Raw genomic sequence first — 19,370 nt, forward strand, 5'->3', positions numbered from 1 at the left:
ATAAGTTATAAAGTCAATTGATATTCAATTATAGTATAACTGTCGTTGGAAGGGACTTCTCGTACTTCAGGCACTCCAGAGGTTAGTTTGTAAAAGAGTGAGAACATGTGAAACAACAAAGAGAATTAGGAAAGAAGGAGCTTCCGCTGGATTTACTCTGTAAGCTGGAGCCACACCACGAGTGCTTGACTGGACGAAGTCTGCTAGAAGTATTTGAATTTATTTTAATACTTTATAATTTTATTTTCTTTAGCTTATATATATGATTGTAAAATATTATTCAAGCATAAAAAATGTTTTTAGTAGAGGAGTGTACGGGTTAGGTTGGTTCGGGTTTATGGTGAAACTAAAACCGAACTAATTGAATTATAATTGGTTCGGTTTGGTTTGAATTTACGTTTTTTTGTATATGGACCCGAACCAAACCAAACCGATTAAGAACGGATTGGTTCGGTTCGGATAATTGGGTACTCAATAAAACAGAAATTTATAAAATAAAAAATTATCTTAAAAATTTTCAAGTACAATAAACATGTCAAATCAATAGAAATAATCCAAATATGTTAAACACCAAATATATTAAAATATAAACATATTAAATACAATGGGAGTGACTGCACTTCTCAAAATCATTAAAAGGCATATATATATATATATATATATATATATATATTAAATTTTTTATTTTTTTATTTAATTAATATATAATCGAGTCCACGGGTTGGTTCGGGTTCCGCACCTCCAAAATCGTTACCCGAACCATTTACTAGAAAGAGTCACTGGTTTGGTTCGGGTAGGACCCGATTACCCGTTGGTTCCAAAACCAATTTAATTGGTTCGATTTGAGTTCGGATAGATAATTGAATACCCGCTACCCATGCTCACCCCTAATTTTTAGTGAAGTATAATTTTTATAAGTCAAACTTTTTTTAACTTATATATTACTTTTGTATTTATTTGTTAATCTTTTTGTTCAAATCTAACTTATTTATCAAAATCAAATAGGATAAAAATTTATTCTCTTCTTTATATTTTATCAAAAAATTCTCCTTAAGTAAATATTTAATATATATAGTAAACTGTCAAAATTAATTTTTATTATATTATTATTATTATCATTATTATTGATTATACTATAAAATTTATTATTATATAATATATAAAATCCAAAATTCCATTATGATTTTAATTATCTAAAAAACTGTGTACAAAAATTTTATACCATTAGCTTGTATTAAGCGGGATATAAATCTAGTTACTGTAATTTATTGGGTATAACGATAAAACTAAGTTTTTATAGAAATATATAAACGCTGTTACTTTGCTTAAAATGACACGTGTAAGTCTAAGTAATTGTTACACTTCAAATAATTTTCATCAAAGTAATTTTTTTATAAGTCCCAGCATCTCTTCTGGAACATACAGCATCTCTTCTAGAACATAACCCTTGCACAATATTATAGAATTTACCAAAGCATAAATAAACAATAGTTGTTGACAAATTAAATCAGATAAGAATAAGAACAAAAAGGATAATACACTTCACATTTCCCAGCCATATAAGAAGTTTGAACAATTTGATGTTCATTTGAATTATTTGATCTTAGATTCGTTTCATCAATTGAATAGAACCAAACAGCTTGATTCAACCGAGAATCCAATTGAAATAAAGCAAAACGAACATGAATTGAGATGTGAATACAGCAATAAGGAAATTAGGACGAGAATGAATGCAATCATTGCCAGACGAAAATGGCGACTGTGAAAGAGATAGCGGGCAATGATTGAAAGAGACGAGAATGACAAAATTTTGGTGAATCAGTAATCTGAGAGAGACATGAACCACGATAATGAAGGGGTTAATCGCTAAAAAAACAATGACAGTGTGGGAGTGTGCGATGTAGGCATCTAAAAATGGTTTTAGGGTCGCTTGGTTGGGACATGGCTGGAGAACGTACACCTGACATTTTTCTTACACTATGCCCATTTTTCCCTCAATTATTTTTCTTTTTATAATTCAGGTCACCCATTCCCACCTACCATGCGTTTCACCACAATCCAAAAATCTAAGCCTGTAAGCCTTGAAAATGTTTTTTCCCCCCTGGTTGGTTTGAGATTAGTTTTCAAACTAACATTTATAGGTTTCTGGGTCTATAAATGGCATGAATTAGAAATAAAATACATAAATTAATTGTGACAGAAGTGTGCCTTCGGATAAGACTGGCATTGGTTTTGATTGTGCTCTTCGTGATGCCACCGGCAGGTGGGTGAAGGAAGCTGCCGGCTGCAACCCAGCTGGGTCTGTTCAGAGGACCGAATTCTTTGCAATTTGGAGGGGTCTTTCTCTTGCAAGGGAGTGTGGCTGCCGTCAGCTAGTGTGTGAGACTGACTGCTTGGATGCGTTTCTCGTGGTGACGTCCCACCTTCATGAAGCGTCTTTGGCAGAGGATGCTGATCTGCTCGTGCAAATTAGAGATTTGCTTCAGCTGAGTTGGGAAGTTCAGTTCAGCATTATCCCAAGAGAATCGAATTCTGTGGCAGACGCTTTAGCCAAGATGGGTGCTTACAACCTTGCTGGGGCTGAGGAGTGGCTGGATCTGCCGTTGGAGCTATGTGAGATCTTGAACAGGGAAGCCTCCACCATGGCGTGCTGACCCTGTTCCGTGTTTCTTGTTTTTTGCTCTTTTTCCTTTCCTTTTTAGCTGTAACTCTACCCAAAAAAATTTATAAAATTAGAATTTAAGGATAAGCTGGGTGATTGTAATGGTTTAAAAAAATCAGCCAAGTGTCAAACTGAAAATTAAGAGGGAAATCCTGATACACCTCAGAAGGTAAATAAGCACTGACATGAAAAGAATATGTAGCAGAAGCAGACCCGAAAATTTCAATAAGAATGCTTCAAGGGGCATGCAGTACAATTTCAATTACATGTTTAAGACCTACATGAAAATCAAAATTTGAATGACCATCATTAAATACTGCATGCGAATGCCATAATAACAGAGTATTATCTACAGAAGTAATCAAATGAATCAACAATTTTATAGTCAATTTTATTATTCAATTTCTGATATAATTGCTACCTAAAAATAGGATGTTATATAATCTTGAACATGAAAATTAGTAAATAGCTTTCAAAGTGACAGGTAAATCAGTTTCTCCCTTTAAAAAAAAGGGCATATGGAGAATAAAACATCACCAACTGAAGTGCAACAATAAAGTTCGATCAGCATGAAAAATATGGGTTAATAGTCAAATTAATCCCTGAAAGATAAGACATTCTTCAAATTCGTCCCTAAAAGATTTTTTCAATCAAATTGGTCCTTCAAAGATTACGAATTAATCATATCCGTCCTTCAGTTACTCCACTCACAATTTTCGTCAACAATTGATGATGTGAAATGTTAACTGATAGCATACATGACACATAACATGTTCAATTAGACGTTGACTAAATATGTTTAAGAAAATCTATCAATTTAATCGCTAGGTCATATTAGGAATAGGATTCTTGTAATTAGGGAAAATGACTAAATTAATAAATTTTCATAAACATTTGGTCTATATCCAATTAGACATATCAGGTATTATATATGTTATCAATTAACGTTTTATAACATCAATCTTGGAAGAAAATTGTTAATGGAGTGACGGGAAGACAAATATGATTAATTCGCAATCTTTGAATGACCAATTTGATTGAAAAAAATTTTCAGGGATGAATTTGAAGAATGTCTTATCTTTCAAGGACTAATTTGACTATTAACCCTGAAAAATATCTATATTGGGAGTGTTAGACACAATTCATTCAATGGGAACAAGGTCAACAAAAGTAAAACCTTCATTCAAAAATCAATATTCTACTCAATCCTAAAATTGTCACCCAACCTTGCAAAAGGAATAGGACCAAACATCAAAATTACATAAATAAACTAGTAAAACATACCGAAGCTATGTTTGTCAGTAACCATCAAGTTTTCCAACTTTTTGGCGGCCTCAGTCATGCCGTGAGCATTGTAAGCCTGCATTAAGCAAGCAAAAGTGATGCTATCAGGTTCACAATTTCTTTCCTTCATTGCCCGGAAAAATTCACCCATCTTTTCCAAGTCGCCAGCTTGGCCATAAGCACTAATAACACTATTAAAGAAGGGAGTATCCAATACTACATCAGAATTTTCTACATGCCTCATGATTGAGTCAACTTTGTCAATAAGCCCAGCTTTGCTATATGCATTGACAAGAGAGCAATAAGTTACAGTGTTAGGCTTCACACCTAGATGCTTCATCCTATTGAAGTGTTTATCCATCTTCTCGATTTCTCCAGCTTTTCCAAACACATCAATAACCGTATTATATGTTACAATTGTAGGAGAGAAAAATCTCCGTTTCATAAAATCCATAACAGACTGCATCTTCTCATACATGCCTGCTTTCCCATAGGACTTTATCATCATATTGAATGTCTTTAAGTCTGCTTTAACGCCCATTAGCTGAAATTCATCATACCATTTCTCCATCTTGTCAATTTTCCTACCTTCTCCGTACGCTCCTATAATAGAGTTCAGTGTGAAAACATCTGGTTGGCAATTGCCACTTTCAACCATATCCGCCAGTGAGTTTTCCATGTGTTCAAACATGCCAGCCTTACCATACCCATCAATTATGGTATTATATGTCACATTGTTACATTCAATGCCTACATAAGACATCTCCGAAAGAACATGACCAATTAAATCAAAACGTTGAAATTTTGTGCAGCTGCTGATAAGAATAGAATATGTATATATATCCGGTTCACAGTCAACAACTGATTTCATATCTTCAACAGTACGAAATGCCTGATGAAAGGAACCACTTAGACCGTAAGCACCTACCAGAGCGGTGTAGACATCAACAGTAGGTCTAAGCCCTTCCGACAACATTATCTCAAAGATCTGACCAGCCTCTTCAGGTTTCCTGCACTTGCCAAGCATCATCAATATTTTTGCATATGTTTGGCATCTAGGTTCATACCAATGTTGCCTACGAAGAAGTGCAAAAATCTGCAAAAAAGATGTCCATCAAATTTCAGAAAAGGCTAAAGCTAAGCCCTAAACCCTAAACCCAATATGTCCCTATAAGAATATACCTAAGAATATTCCAATTCTTTTAATATTTTTGTAACAAGGATTTAATTACAATTTTTTTTATAAACATTTGATCCATATAGCCGACCCCACCTAGTGGGACAAGGCTTTGTTATTGTTGTTGTTGTTGTTGTATCAGGACCTAATTACAAACTTTTGAAGTATAGGAACCTACTCACAAATTGAGTAAAATTATAAGGACTTCCATATTAATTAAACCTTTAGATGATAATAATAATAACAAGAAGAAAAGTATTAAAAACTTGAGCAAAAGAGATTGTGTTGCATTGACTTTCTTTGTAATTAAGTAACATTACACATTTCATCCTTTGATTGTCATGGCTACATTAACTTCCTTACAGAGGAGATCAATGTCATGCTGACAGTAGAGTTAGTGACATATCACCTAAATCTCAAGGATAATGTATAATTTTATAAATCATGGTGTGTTGTGTGTAACAACACATAATTCAAGAGAGATTAATGAAATTCCCCCTAAGTTAAGCTACCAGAATCATGAGCCCTATAAAATAATTAACACAAAAACATGCTAAAATGGAGTACACCCACGGATCCCTCACAATTTTATTTTATTTTATTTCTTGATAAAAGAAATTCATTAAGATGAAAGGTAAAAATAAATGGAGGACAACGATTAGAACTCCAACAAATGACAAACAAAACAAAAGCAGAGCTATCCATAAAGCATTGCTTTTGAATCTCTCATCATGTCTGAGATGGAAAATCCTCTTAACAAAATTAGAGCTATCTATAAAGTAGATGCCAATCATCTTATCCTATCCCATAAACTTGTTTGTCAGAAAATCTTAAAACCTACCAATTTAAGAGAAGAGAGGGGAATGACAAGAAAGTGGCACATTTTGTCTCCCTTGCATCTCAGTCTCCAATTTCAAAGCTCCCTCCAAATTGGTGGACAAATAGGAACTAGCTAAATTCTCTTCATTTTTCCCATCAAACTTATTGATCATCCAAACAAGAGAATGACATGTTCTATTCTCCTTCACTACTTGCCTTTCCCTTCTATTCCATTGAGAGTAGTCATGCCCTTACATCATCTAGAAAACACCCACACATACCCTTATATGGTTAAGGAGATCTCCCCATAACTTGCCTAAGTACACAACAAGACACTAAACTTACAAAACATTGGAGATATCATAAAACCAACCAAGAACATTCATCATCATGTGTACATCCTCACCATTTATCACAAACATTTTTTTCTTTTGATTTTTCACCATTGTTTGTTGTTAAAATTCATGGTTACTCAGCAGAAATATTAGAGTAACTAAACTAAAGAGAGAAAGATAATATATTGTGTTTAGATTGTCGTTTGTTACAATAGAAAAGACCAATATATACAGAGAGGAGAGTAATAAATGTAAAGCACATATCAACTACTCTCCACTAATACACCATTTAAACTACTAACTACACCATTTAAACTACTAACCACTATCTAACAATAGGATCACTTCTCATATTTCAGCACTCACCCTCAAGCTTGAGCATGTAGATAACATGCATCAAGCTTGGAACATAAATAACTGATAGACGATATTATGAGATATCAAAGGATAATCTCTTTTATGTTTAAAACTCCCACCTCAAGCTAAAGCTTAATAAGTGAAAACTATATTGCCATTGGTTTAAATTGGAAGCTGGAATCTAACACAATACTATAAACACCACTTTATACATGAGGAAAACTAGAGGCCGATGCTTGGAAGGTAGGTGACTTACTCCCCCTCAATGTGACAGTGGCATTGAACAATCAGCCAAATACAAGCAGAAAAACGTAGACATCTGAGAAGACCACAAGGCCAAGGGCATAGACAGAAATGCAGAAAAGCGCAAAATATGAAAGATGTGATCAGCAGTGGAGTACGGAGACAGACACGGATGAACAGGGCAGTAGAGCCAGACCAAAAAGGGAAATGCAAAAAGTTGCAAAAGATGAAAAATTGTCAGATGTGAAAAAAACGACCACTTCTAGAAAGAGAACAACTAGGGAAGCAAGGTGGTGCAAAAAGCAGCAGAATACAGTAGCAGATACGCCCTCACGTGCTGGTGGAAGTGATGGAACTTGGAAGTGACTTGTTCATGAAAGAGAAGCAGCGTGTGGATTATCAGGCACGACACTGTTGACAGGGTTGGACATCTATAGACAAGGAGAAGCTCATGATATGATCGTTGGTCAGATTGGATGACGGTGAACGGTGGCGGCAGCACTGGAGAAGTTCTGAAGGTGGTTGGATTGTTGGAAGGTGGCTTTGGGCTGCGAGAGTAATAAATGTAAAACACCTATCAACTACTCTCCAGTAACGCACCATCTAAACTAATAACCATTATATAATATTAATATCACTTCTCATATTTCAACAATTACTTTTTTCAAATTTTCACCCTCTTAATAACAATCTCATGAACGGTGAGATGCTCCACTTGCTCATTTGCAATTTGTACATTACAAATATCCTCTACCCAGTGTTATTGATTTTAAGAGTATACTAGATACCCAATTGACATGTTAGCCTTTATGAATCAAGTTCGTCTATATTCATGAAAGCTCCAAGTTCAATTGAAAACTCTTGTTTGATTGCCTTGCCTCTACCATGCAACATTGAACATAAAAATGGCCCCTACATAATTTTTTGTTTAACTTGTCCCTAACATTTACAAACAGTTTCAATATCATCCTTCCATTTTATGAGGATGAGGTGGATGAAAGGAGAGTTAGAACTTAGAAAGGATATTGTAGGAAACTTTCTTTCCTCTTAAAAGTTTCTGTCACGTTTTACAGAAGTATGATTTTTGAAACAGTTTGTAAACGTTAGGGATGATTTTGACAAAAAAAGTAAAAAGTTTATGGACCATTTTTATTTTCACCCTAATTTGGAAATAACTTTATACATAACACAGCAAAAAGCATCAAACTAGAACCTACCTTGAGTGCAGCCTGCCATCGACACCCTTTGATGGCCTCATCCAAGGCTTCAAGAACAGCCTTGGGCCATAGCTGCCTGTGCTTCCATGAGTTCCCTTTGTTTTCCACCCCTTTGATGGCAGCTTCCGTTCGTAGAATCCGCGATAGGTCCTTGTTGGAATCCTTTTGGATCCCAGAAGACAATGGTTTCAAGCCTCGCTTCATGAATTCAACACGAAGTGGGAATGGTGGGTTTGGAGCGGTGTTGATGTGGCTGTGTTTAAGGAATTCTGTTGAATGCATGATGGGGGCTGTGGAGGAGATGGAAGAGGCCCATCTAAGGCTAGTGGAGTCCACGAGATGAATCTCCATTGGAGAGAGTGAGTGTGATTTCTGTGAGTCAGGTTGTGCTTGTGGGAATGAGAGGACGAGCACAACTTCTACTAAATTAACATTCCAATGCATTTAGCAATCCCATTGATCCACATTTTGGCACCACATTCATGCGTTTTCCCACCATTTTCCCCTAGCAAATCATGACCATTACCCTTCATGCTCATGCATGTCAATTTTGATGTGTTCTGCAACAAAGCACTGATAGTCAATGGCCAAAATGATGCATGTCATATCTATATGGGAATGAAGCATGCATGATGTGACAAATCAATTGGATTCCACGATGTGAGTTGATGTTTGGCTTCGTGCAGTTAAGGCACAAGATGCTGAACTATAGATGATGCACACAGATTCTCATAATAACTTTTGAGCATCAGCAATATTATATGCCCCTATCTGTATCTATAAGTACCAACCTTTAAATCATAATCATAAGCAAGTGCAGTGCACTTTTATGATTTCCATCAAAGTATCTATGTAAGCATCATTTATATCTTGCAGCTTTTTTAGCCAATTCTTATGTCTAGCGTAGAAAGCATATTTGGCTAATTCCTACTTCAAGGATTCTTAGGCACAGATAGTCTTAAACTTTTAATTCCACAAGCTTTTAAATGTCTTTCCACGACATACAAGATTCATAATTTCACCATACAATTCACATATCCTTCATTACTTAATATGAAACTCAAAGCCTTAAATTCATATTTCTCTTTATTACAACTTTTCCCTAGACTTTACGAAAACTACATTTATCAAAATTCTAATTTTAATTACTTTTTAGTTTCAACCAAGTTAACTTAATTACTCTAAGAAACTAAAAATTAGAATTCTTGATTCATAATTTCTAATTAACCATCATTTAATGTTAACCTACGGATAATTCTTAGTGATTACTTGAATTGTTTACAAATTTACATTATTATAAACTAAAACTATTAAATTATCTTCTTTATTTTTAACTCTAATTACTTACATGACAACAACTCTAATGGTACTCGTTAAAAAGCATCTAGTTACATTTTCTAACTCTAGTAATTAATCCAAAAGCCACCTAATCCAATTAGTTCTCTAGCCACACAAACCCACATTTCTGCTCTAATTAACCTATATAAATCCTAGTTGACCACTTGCAAAGCTTAAAAAAGCTTATTCCTAAGCTTAGAAGTTACAATATAAGGTTGCGAGAACCGAACCGGTCATTAAACCGGTCGAGTAGCTGGTTCAATAGTTCAAGGTCCAACCGTGGTCCAACCATGGTCGAACCAGTTTCATTAAATATAAAATAAAATTATTAAAAATACAATATAAATCTTTTAAAATTTAAATTCAATCATTCATATAATAATAAAATTTAAAATTTCATAACCCACCCACTAACTAAACTATATCTCATCTCATCATTAAAATTCTACATTCAAATTCAAACATCAAAATTTATAACTAAAACAAATCATGGCATAAAATACTATATCCACATTCCATCAACAATCACCAACAATCAATAATAATGTCAACAATTGCTTAATTAGACAAAACTCACTCAATTAATGCCAAATTACTAATTAGAAATAGCTATGAACCAATCTCAGCAGCAATATTTTTCCAAGATGTGCAAAGCAAACCATCCCCTGCCCCCTGAAAATCCTAAAAGGAAAGAGATTTACCAATGATTGACCAACTTCTATTTTAACATTCAAACCTTCTAAACAGTTCTAAAAAATTGGTACAACCTCAAAGAAGAAAAGTCTAAAACCCAACTTCATGTTTCAGTTGCAGTTACAACTTATAACATAGCATACCTTCAACGAGCATAAAACAAAGGGACAAAACAGAACCAAATTACAAATTACAAATATACATACAGCAGTTACAGCAAAATAAAACCTCAGCCATTACAGCAATTACAGCAAAATTACCCAAACTCCTTGTTAAGGCTGTTGGCGGCAGCATTAGTACCGGCCTTATCAGAGGCACCATATTTGGAAAAATCATCCTTCACTCGCTCCAGAAACGCAATAGGAACCTGCCTTCCAGCAGATTTATCCGCAACAACACAGTAAGCTGAAAAACGACAATGCAGCATTTCAAATCACTCAAACACAATGAGAATTCCACCCTAACAATCATCTGAGCAAAAATGCATACGTATGTACACAAAATTGAATCAGAGGAAAACAGATCTAGAGAGAAAAAGAGAGGAACCGACTGAAGCCATTATTGAAGAGGAAGCTGAAGGTGTGGTTGTCGCAGTTGTAGGTGAACTTGTTATTGGAGGAAGGAAGCTTCTGGAGACACTGGAACGACGGCGAGGAGAACAGGGCTGAGTAGATGTTCGCGACGTCGAGCGACAGAAACGTTCGGCGGCAACGACGGCACCCTCGGGCTCGACGACGACGAGGACAGGTCCGGGATTGACGACCTTCTGGCGACGACGACGAGGATAGGACCGGGCTTGACGGCACCCTCGGGCTTGACGACGCGGGGAGGAGAGAATACCTTCGAGAAGCTAGGATGGCAATCACTGGTTGTCACCGCCGATAGTGGCGGGAGCTGATGGGGGCTGAAAAGCTTGTTGATTTTGTTCTGATAGGGGTTAGGTTGGTCAATTTGAGGCTTTGGGCGTTTGTGAAAGATTGAAGGTGGACTGAGGTTTTTTTTTTTTTTTATCAAAACAGCGCCGTTTTGTGTAGATTAGAGCACGCAAACATTTTCAAAACCCGGCCGGTTCAATCGGTTCAACGGTTACGTCGGTTCGACCGTTTTTAACCGGTTTTTACAAAACGGTTTTAGATGTCAATCGGACCGGTCAGATGATCGGTTTTCGGTTAATCCGATCGAACCGACCAGTTCGGTCCGGTTTTCAAAACACTAGACATCGATTACCCACTCTAACCAATATTAACATGTGGATCATCCACGTGTCATCATTTTAAGCTCAGTTAAACCATAAAAAGCTATTATCAACAGCATCATCCACTCAATAATCAGTTAATCACAATTAACCAAAAAACCTTACCTCAGAGCTTAATTTGATAGTCACAGAATTTTAGGGATAAAGGCAGTTAGCAGAAGCAGCAACAACTCAGGCAGTTTCAGCAGTGACATGGACATCGGCTACCACTACAACTCACGCCAGCAGCTCCAATAAGACAGAACAGAACCAGCGATGCAGCCCGAATCCGGTGAAATAGGGGTGGTGGAAGAGAGAAGGCAGAGGTGACGGCATTGGAGCAGGTTCAGAAGCAGAATCGGCAGTGGTTCCGGCAACTTCAGCGGCAGCAGTTCCAGCAGACAGGGACGGCAGGCGTGGTAGCAACAATGGCAGAGACGGAGGCAAAATGGTGGCTTTGAAACAACAAGCAACAGTGGCGGCGGCGGTTTCTCCCGGCGACTCTTCCTCTTTCTCGAGCTCGCCTCTCCTCCTTCTCAACCTCCCTTTCTCACGGTCTCACTTCTCCTCTGCTATCCACGACTCTTACCTACGTGCAACAATAACAATACCGCCAACACTTCCACGCCACTCCCTTCGACCTTCCCTCTCGGCCTCTGTGTTAAAGCGGATACTCCAATGAAGTTATCCAATTTGTCTTCCGATGTACTTTCATCCAAGACCATTGGATAGATTTTGATAGAAAAATGAAAACATCGTGTAAATAACTAAATATGGATTAATTTTGATTGGATCAACATACTATAAAGTAATAAGTGTTGGAAAATTACTCTTAAAGGCTTTGTTTGGATATAGGAAAGAAAATAGAAAGAAAGAAAATAAGAGGAAAGAAAATGAGAGGAAAGAAAATAGAAGGAAAAGTAGAATTATTTGTGTGTTGTTTGGATGAAGAGAAAATAAATGGAAAGAAAATAGAAAAAATATTTTCTTTTGTTTGGATGAGAAAAAAAGTGAGAAGAAAGAAAATCATAATGATATAAAGTTACATTAATACCCTTATAATAAAATAAAGTATAAATATTTTTATTTATTTATGTTTTATTGTATTTTATGAATATTATAAAATATTATAATTTTATAAATTATTTATCTAATACATATATAATGTTTAAATATAAATCTTTATTATAATAATATATTAAAACTATTAAAACTAAATTTATATTAATAATTATTAATAATAATAGAATTAGGGGTAGTATTGTAAATATACCAAAAGTAACATTATCCTTCTTGTTTTCTTGCTTCTAATGGAGAGAAAAAAATTTTGTGGGACCCACACCAAAATTTTCTTTTCTTCCCATTTTCTTTGGTATCCAAACAAAAGAAAATAAAAATTTCCACTCATTTTCTTTCCACCACTTTTCTTTTCTCTTATTTTCCCTTAATCCAAACATAGTGAAAGAGAAAAAAATAAATAGGTTCTTGAACTTTTTATTCGAAGATATTTTAGTCTTTCACGATTTGAAAATATGAAAATATCATTGACCACTCAAAACGCTTGATATATGGATTCTTCCATTTAATCAGCTTTCTAACATCAAACGAATATGTCTGATGTGGCACCCATGTGTTTATTATAGAGTGATGTATTCGTTATGTTGTCGATGCGTCATCTTTCCATAAGGTTAGAGGACAACTAGGTCCTTATGCTCCCAAAACAATGTCATTCTGGGAGCTGCCCTAACTCTTCAAATTGGGGCCAGACGCCATTGCAGCCCTATAGTTAGAGGATTTTTTTTTTGTTTAAAATTGTGTTCTATTGCCAGTGAAGGAGGTTCTTCGAGCACGCAACGAGTCCGATTGCAGTCTAATATTCATTGCATGGAAGATGGAGACGAGAAGGATGACATTGCTCCAATATGCAAATGTGGAGTGTATGATAAATTGTACAAGTTCAGGACGCCAACTAACTCCAATCGGTTGTTTTTTGGGTGCCCCTTCTTTAAGGTAAGATGGTTATGTAAAGATTGATTAAGTTAGAAAGGAAGCTTGTTTATTTACAAAGGAAGAAAAAAAAAACTAATTTGTTGATTATTCTTGTGTGTTTGCTAGTAACTTGTGTTGCTGTTGTTGTAATTAAGTCTTGAAAAATAGTCAATTAAAGAAGCTATGCATTGTTGTTGACTTATTGTGATGAACTATAGTTTGAGTTCACAGAATTTAGTTATGTTTATCCATTAATGAATGATAATATTTTGTTGTTGTTATATAGTGTGTTTAAATGGCTATATAATATTTTGCTGATGGTCTAACTATGTGAATTTCATTAAATGTTTTGGTTTATTAAACATCCAAACATAAGATATAATAAGTTAAAAAGATTACAATCTTAATAAAATAACATAACATACAGTAGGTCATAGCACCAAAAATTTGTCCTTAGAAAGTATTTCCCATGATGGAAAACAAGAACACCAAATACATCATTCATTTGTAACATTTTTCGACACTGAAAACAACACAAAAATCATACATAGTTAACAATGATCCAAATTTTTCAATTGGATAAGTCCTAAATATTACTCTAAACCTCACTAGCCCCACATAACTAATAGTAATTAGCCACTATCCTCACTTATAGTCCCTATAAACCTTATCCTAGGACATACATAACAAATAAAAAGCAGGAGTACAATAAGTTTTAATAACAATGTACTTACTACTCTCCACGATGGACGTAGCTATAACAACAAAGCTTCACTAGAGCTGCTTCACAGAACACCAATAGCGATATGATGAGCGGATATTTTATACGCTTTTTGCTATCATTTTCATATAGTTTTTAGCATGTTTTGTTTAATTTTTATTAAGTTTTCATAGGTTTTAGTGTTAAATTCACATTTTTGGATTCTACTTTGATTTTTTGTGTTTTTATACAATTTTAGGTATTTTCTGGCTGAAATTGAGGAGTTGGAGCAAAAGTCTGATTCAGAGACAGAGAAAGCACTGCAGATGCTGTCTAAATCTGACCTCCTTGCACTCGAATGCGCTTTTCTGGAGCTACAGAAGTCCAAATGGACCGTTCTCAATGGCTATGGAAAGCTGACTTCCAGAGCTTTCCAGCAATGTATAATAATTTATACTTTGCTTCAGAATAGAAGGCCCAAAACTGGCGTCCAACACCAGCCTCCTGCCCCATTCCAAGCGTCCAGTGCCCAAAGGAGGAGACCAGCATCCAAACGCCCAAAGAGGATCTCCTAGCCAGTGTTCAACACCCTAGAGACCTCATAGCATGTGGATCTCATCAAAGCTCAGTCCAAACACTCACCAAGTGGGCCCCAGAAGTGGATTTTAGCACTAAAAAGACTGTTTTACCCTTCTTAATGTAATCCTTAGTCATTAGTTTAGTATTTAAGGGATATTTTACATAATCATAGAGGACTTTTAGCCATATTTCGTCTTTCACATTATGTTCTCTATCAGTATGAGTTTCTAAACCTCCTAGGTTGAGAGGAGGAGTCCTGCTAAGTTTTATGGATTAATAAAAGTACTACTGTTCTTTCTCAATTCGTGTTTGATTCTCTGTTCTAAGATGTATCTTCGTTCGTCATCAGTATGAATGTGTTGAACTGGCATAAGGTTATCACATTCTACATGGGTTCAGAGTGAGTCTTTCATCGGACAATGATGAACCACCAGCTTAATTATACATCTCTTAGACAGCTAATCCACGACTTCGTTGGGGACTTCTCGAGACACCAGTTCAGCCGAAGTATGGGAAAATTAGGGTCTCTGTGGTAGAGTCTTGAACCCAAAGGCACAACATTCTCTGATTCAGAAGATCCGACCTTGTTTGTGGCGTTTTGAGTAGGATCACCAAGGATAATGGACTGCAGGAGCTTCACCCTTAATCAGAATGGATCCGCACTAACCCTGGGGTTCAGATCTGGAGGAGTATTGGCGGCTGCTCCAACCAGCGTCAATCACATACAACCTGCCATAGAAGAAATCATTCACAATTGAAGAAGACAATAAGACCAGAGTTAATCCAGAAGGACAAAGCATCTCCAAGCCTTAACAATCTTCTTATCACTATTTACATTCGAATTCACAAAGTATTTTATACCCTTTTTTTATTCCTTTTATGCAATTTCACAAACATACCAACTCTTCTATTCGCCAAAAAACACCATAATGACACTTACTATCACTCCATGTCATATAAGCGCCACCTAATCTCACTCCGTTACGTTTTGCCAACCAAATTGAACGAAAAGACCCATATATCAAGCATTTTGAATGGTCAGAGATACTTTTATATTTTCAAATTTTGAGAAACTAAAATGTCTTTGAATAAAAGTTCAAAAATCTATTTGTCATTTTTTCTAAATTAAAATATTAAAAATATATTTTATACAAGTTATAAAATTAATAATAATTAATTTTTATTTTATTAATTTTTTATTTTAGAAAATCTAAATACATTTTTATTGATCATTCAATGACTAAGCAAACGGTCTAACTAGATTGTACTTCATTATTGTTAAAAAAAATTGGTTAAAAGAAAAATAAAAATGTTTGGTAACCAAAGAAAATCAGCCAAAAATAACCATAACTTATCTTATTTAGCATACATTAATTGTAGCGACAATTAATAATTACTAAATAAGACAAGTTCTGACTGTTTTTTTTTTTTTGTTTCCCTAACATTACTGAAAGAAAAAAAATAGGAAAGTGACAAAGCAAAATATCAATTGTTATTAAATTTATATTTTCATTATAGGTGAATTTTACTATCTTAATTTAACGATAATTAAATATTATTTTTTCATTTTATAAATCACTTCAGTTCAAAAAATGTTGATCTGTTAAAAAATCTAATTAAGTTGGATCAATTTAATAGACTAAAGAAATTGTAACAAAATAATATTTAATTTTCTTAATTTATTCGTATTATTAATCTAACAAAAGTACAAATTACTTCTGAAACTCTTGATCTTCCCTAAACTCTCAAAGGATAACACCTTGGCACCAAATCAATGTTTCCTTTGCATTGTCATCACAGTTGCTGCATGAGTTGCATAATGATGGAATCGATTTTTTCGGTGGCTAGAGTTGCAATTTTGAAAGGCATCACCTAAAGTCTCACTATAATGCCTCCTTTTTGTGATTCCGTCTCCTCTGGTCCTCTATCGGCATGGTGGAAAGTGAATCGCGAGAAGCCCTCTGAGTGTGGGAGCAATTTATCTTGGAAAGTGTGTCGGACACTATATCCCATGAGTGTGATGGGTATTACATCCCAAGAGTGTGGCGGGCACTATATCCCAAGAGTGTGAGAATACTTTATCCCAGAAAATGCGGTGGGTACTATATCCCATAAGTGTGACAGGCACTATATCGCAAGAGTGTGGATGCATGTCAGAGAGATAATATCCGGAATAGCTACCGGATATGTTGGGTTCTGGCAATATAACCGACACGTGAGCTCATGGCCAGTAGGATAAGTATGCATCATGTGCATTTGTATGACTTGTTTGGTGATAAACCCCATTTTTAGGGTTTATCTTGTGCTTAATTTAAGGGGTTTTATCACCCTTTTCCCACATTTATTCCATGAAATGGCATGGTTTAATGTATTTCTCCTAATTTGTGCTTAAATGTGAAAACATACTTTTTAGGCCCTTAATTGGTTAATTTTAATTCACCTTTGATTCCACTAGATACCTTGATGTGTTTGTTGAGTGATTTCAGGATGAAAAGGCTAGGAATGGATCAAAAGGGTGAACAGGAAAAGCATGCAAGTGGAGAACTCATGAAGAAACAAGGATTTGGGATGCTGAGATCGATGCGCACGCGCAGCAGACGCGCACGCGTAGATTATGGATTCGCATGGCGACGCGTACGCGTACATGACGCGTACGCGTGGATAGCAAGTTGTCAAGCGACGCGTACGCGTGACCCACGCGTACGCGTCGATGCTCGCACGTGACTCACTTAAAGGCAAAACGCTGGGGGCGAATTTTGGGCTTCCCAGGCCCAAATCCAACTCACTTTCTGAGCCTATTTACATGCGGAAGTCAAAGGGGATCACACATTACATCACTAGGAATTAGTTTAGTTTTAGTTTTGGAGGAAAAGTTAGTTTCTAGAGAGAGAAGATCTCTCTTCTCTCTAGAATTGGGTTAGAGATAGATTAGGATTTCTTAGATCTAGGTTAATTTCATGCTTTGATTTACTTTTTCTTTATCAATTCTTGTTCCTCTACCTCTCCTCTCTCTAGTTTTGTACTTTAATCTTTGTAATTCTTTACTTTTATATTGATGCACTTTTGTTTCTTCTATTTCTCTTTTAATGTAATTTATGATTCATGTTCCTTTATTGTTGAATTGATTTGTTGTTGTTTAATTCCTTACAATTGAGTAGTGTGGATTTACTTTTCTTACAATTTCATTATGCTTTCCTTTTATGCCTTCCAAGTGCTTGATTAAATGCTTAGAAGGATGCTAGAGTAGATTTTTGTGTTCTTGGCTTGGGAAGGTAACTTAGGAATTCTTGAGTCACTAATGTCCAAGTGATTGATAATTGGTAGCCATTGACTCTAGTTTGCATTAATTCAATTAGTGAGTGGCTAGGACTTATGGACTTTGATTGGTATAGCTCATTTGACTTTCCTTTGCTTGTTAGAGGATGATTTAATGGGATTGATCCTTGCAATTATCATGTTGTGGTTAGTGATAAGGATAGAGATCCTTGACCACCAAACCTTGCCAAGACCTCTTTTTACCATTTAATTTTCATTGCCATTTACAATTCTTGTTTCTTATTCTAAAAACCCCAAAACATACCTCTAACCAATAACAAGAACACTTTATTGCAATTCCTAGGGAGAACAACCCGAGGTTTGAATACTTCGGTTACTTTTATAGGGGTTTGTTACTTGTGACAACCAAATGTTTGTATGAAAGGATTATTTGTTGGTTTAGAAACTATACTTGCAACGAGAATTCATTTGTGAAATTCTTTACCATAAAAAATCCGTTCATCATTTGGGTATGCATTTATTTTGGTTTTCCTAGTTACTTATCTGTGGTTAACTGCTATTTGATCTAATTGTTATAGCTGCTATCTATATCTGTGCATTCCTTATTTGTTTTGTGTGTGTTTGCAGCTGAGAGATCCCTCATGCTTGCGGAGGTGACGCTGAGGGTAGTTCCACCGGTGACTTGGAGGGTTGGAGGAGACAGAAAGTAAAATGTTAGGTTAGAGTTAGATTAGAACGTGAATACCTTAGATAGTTTTACCTAATTTCTGGTTTAGTTGGACCTTAAGTTTAAATCTGAGTGTTGAAGTTCTAGGAATGCCTCTGGCTTTCGCAGGACCTTATACATTATCTATGCAGGCACCTTTACCATACTGAAAACCTCAAGTTCTCATTCCATACGTATATTATTGTTTTTAGATGCAGGATGCGAGGTACCGCACTGAGCATTCTGGAGACTCTTTGGAAGCGAAGGACTCTCGGGACTTATGTTGTATTTTGTTTATGTTTATATATGTATAGATTTTCCACCTTGTATATATTGTGTTTTGTCCCTCTTAGAGGTTGATTCGAAGAAACAGGAATATTTACTTGGTGTTTTGGGATGTATTCTAGGTTATATATATATATATACTCTGGCCGGCTTTAGCTTCACAGGTCGAGTTTCGAAGCTCGTTATTTGTATTTTGGAATTCTGATCCATATATATGTTTTTAACTTCCTTTTGATCTTGCTTATCTTTCATGAGTGATGCGAGTTCTGTTTCGTTTTTTATTAACTTCTCTTTCAAGGATCCTAGTTACAATTTCCTTCGATTATATTATATACGTATATTTTTTTAGAGGTCGTAGCGCCTCACCACCTCTAATTTACGTCATAGGCATAAAGCTCTATGTAGTAGGGTGTTACAACGATGATGACAATAACGATAACGATATCGATGATGATAATAATAATAATGATGATAAT

At 35.5% G+C, this 19,370-nt stretch overlaps 1 protein-coding gene across 16 annotated transcripts; it reads right to left on the minus strand.

Annotated features, from left to right (window-relative positions):
* Positions 1-1,520: 1,520 nt before the first annotated feature.
* LOC112770944 (uncharacterized) lies at positions 1,521-12,134 on the minus strand. 16 transcript variants are annotated; one of them, XR_011875815.1, is made up of 7 exons: positions 11,486-12,134; positions 10,676-11,052; positions 10,386-10,530; positions 8,095-8,654; positions 3,947-5,042; positions 2,848-2,939; positions 1,521-2,710 (listed from the first exon to the last, which is right to left on the minus strand). XR_011875815.1 is itself a non-coding variant. In XM_072223931.1 (7 exons), exons 5-7 carry the CDS (start codon positions 8,536-8,538, stop codon positions 2,610-2,612), a joined length of 1,641 nt encoding a protein of 546 aa, XP_072080032.1. In that variant the 5' UTR covers positions 8,539-8,654; positions 10,010-10,104; positions 10,386-10,530; positions 10,676-11,052; positions 11,486-12,134; the 3' UTR covers positions 1,521-2,609. The 16 variants fall into 16 exon arrangements, 11 of the variants coding, with proteins under 11 accessions (XP_072080032.1, XP_072080031.1, XP_025671236.1 ...); XR_011875816.1 differs by having other exon boundaries at positions 2,824-2,939; XM_072223931.1 differs by lacking the exon at positions 2,848-2,939 and adding an exon at positions 10,010-10,104.
* Positions 12,135-19,370: the final 7,236 nt, after the last annotated feature.

Source organism: Arachis hypogaea, chromosome 18 (assembly GCF_003086295.3).
Source record: "Arachis hypogaea cultivar Tifrunner chromosome 18, arahy.Tifrunner.gnm2.J5K5, whole genome shotgun sequence".
Lineage (NCBI taxonomy): Eukaryota > Viridiplantae > Streptophyta > Magnoliopsida > Fabales > Fabaceae > Arachis > Arachis hypogaea.

Excerpts from the sequence above, each read along its gene's own strand:
- LOC112770944 (XM_025815451.3), bottom strand. The coding sequence starts at position 8,538 with ATGCATTGGAATGTTAATTTAGTAGAAGTTGTGCTCGTCCTCTCATTC. Across the intron at positions 5,043-8,094 it reads GATGGCAGGCTGCACTCAAG|ATTTTTGCACTTCTTCGTAG; the intron begins GTAGGTTCTAGT and ends TCTTTTTTGCAG. Across the intron at positions 2,711-3,946 it reads TACTGACAAACATAGCTTCG|AGTTACAGCTAAAAAGGAAA; the intron begins GTATGTTTTACT and ends TTTTTTGGGTAG.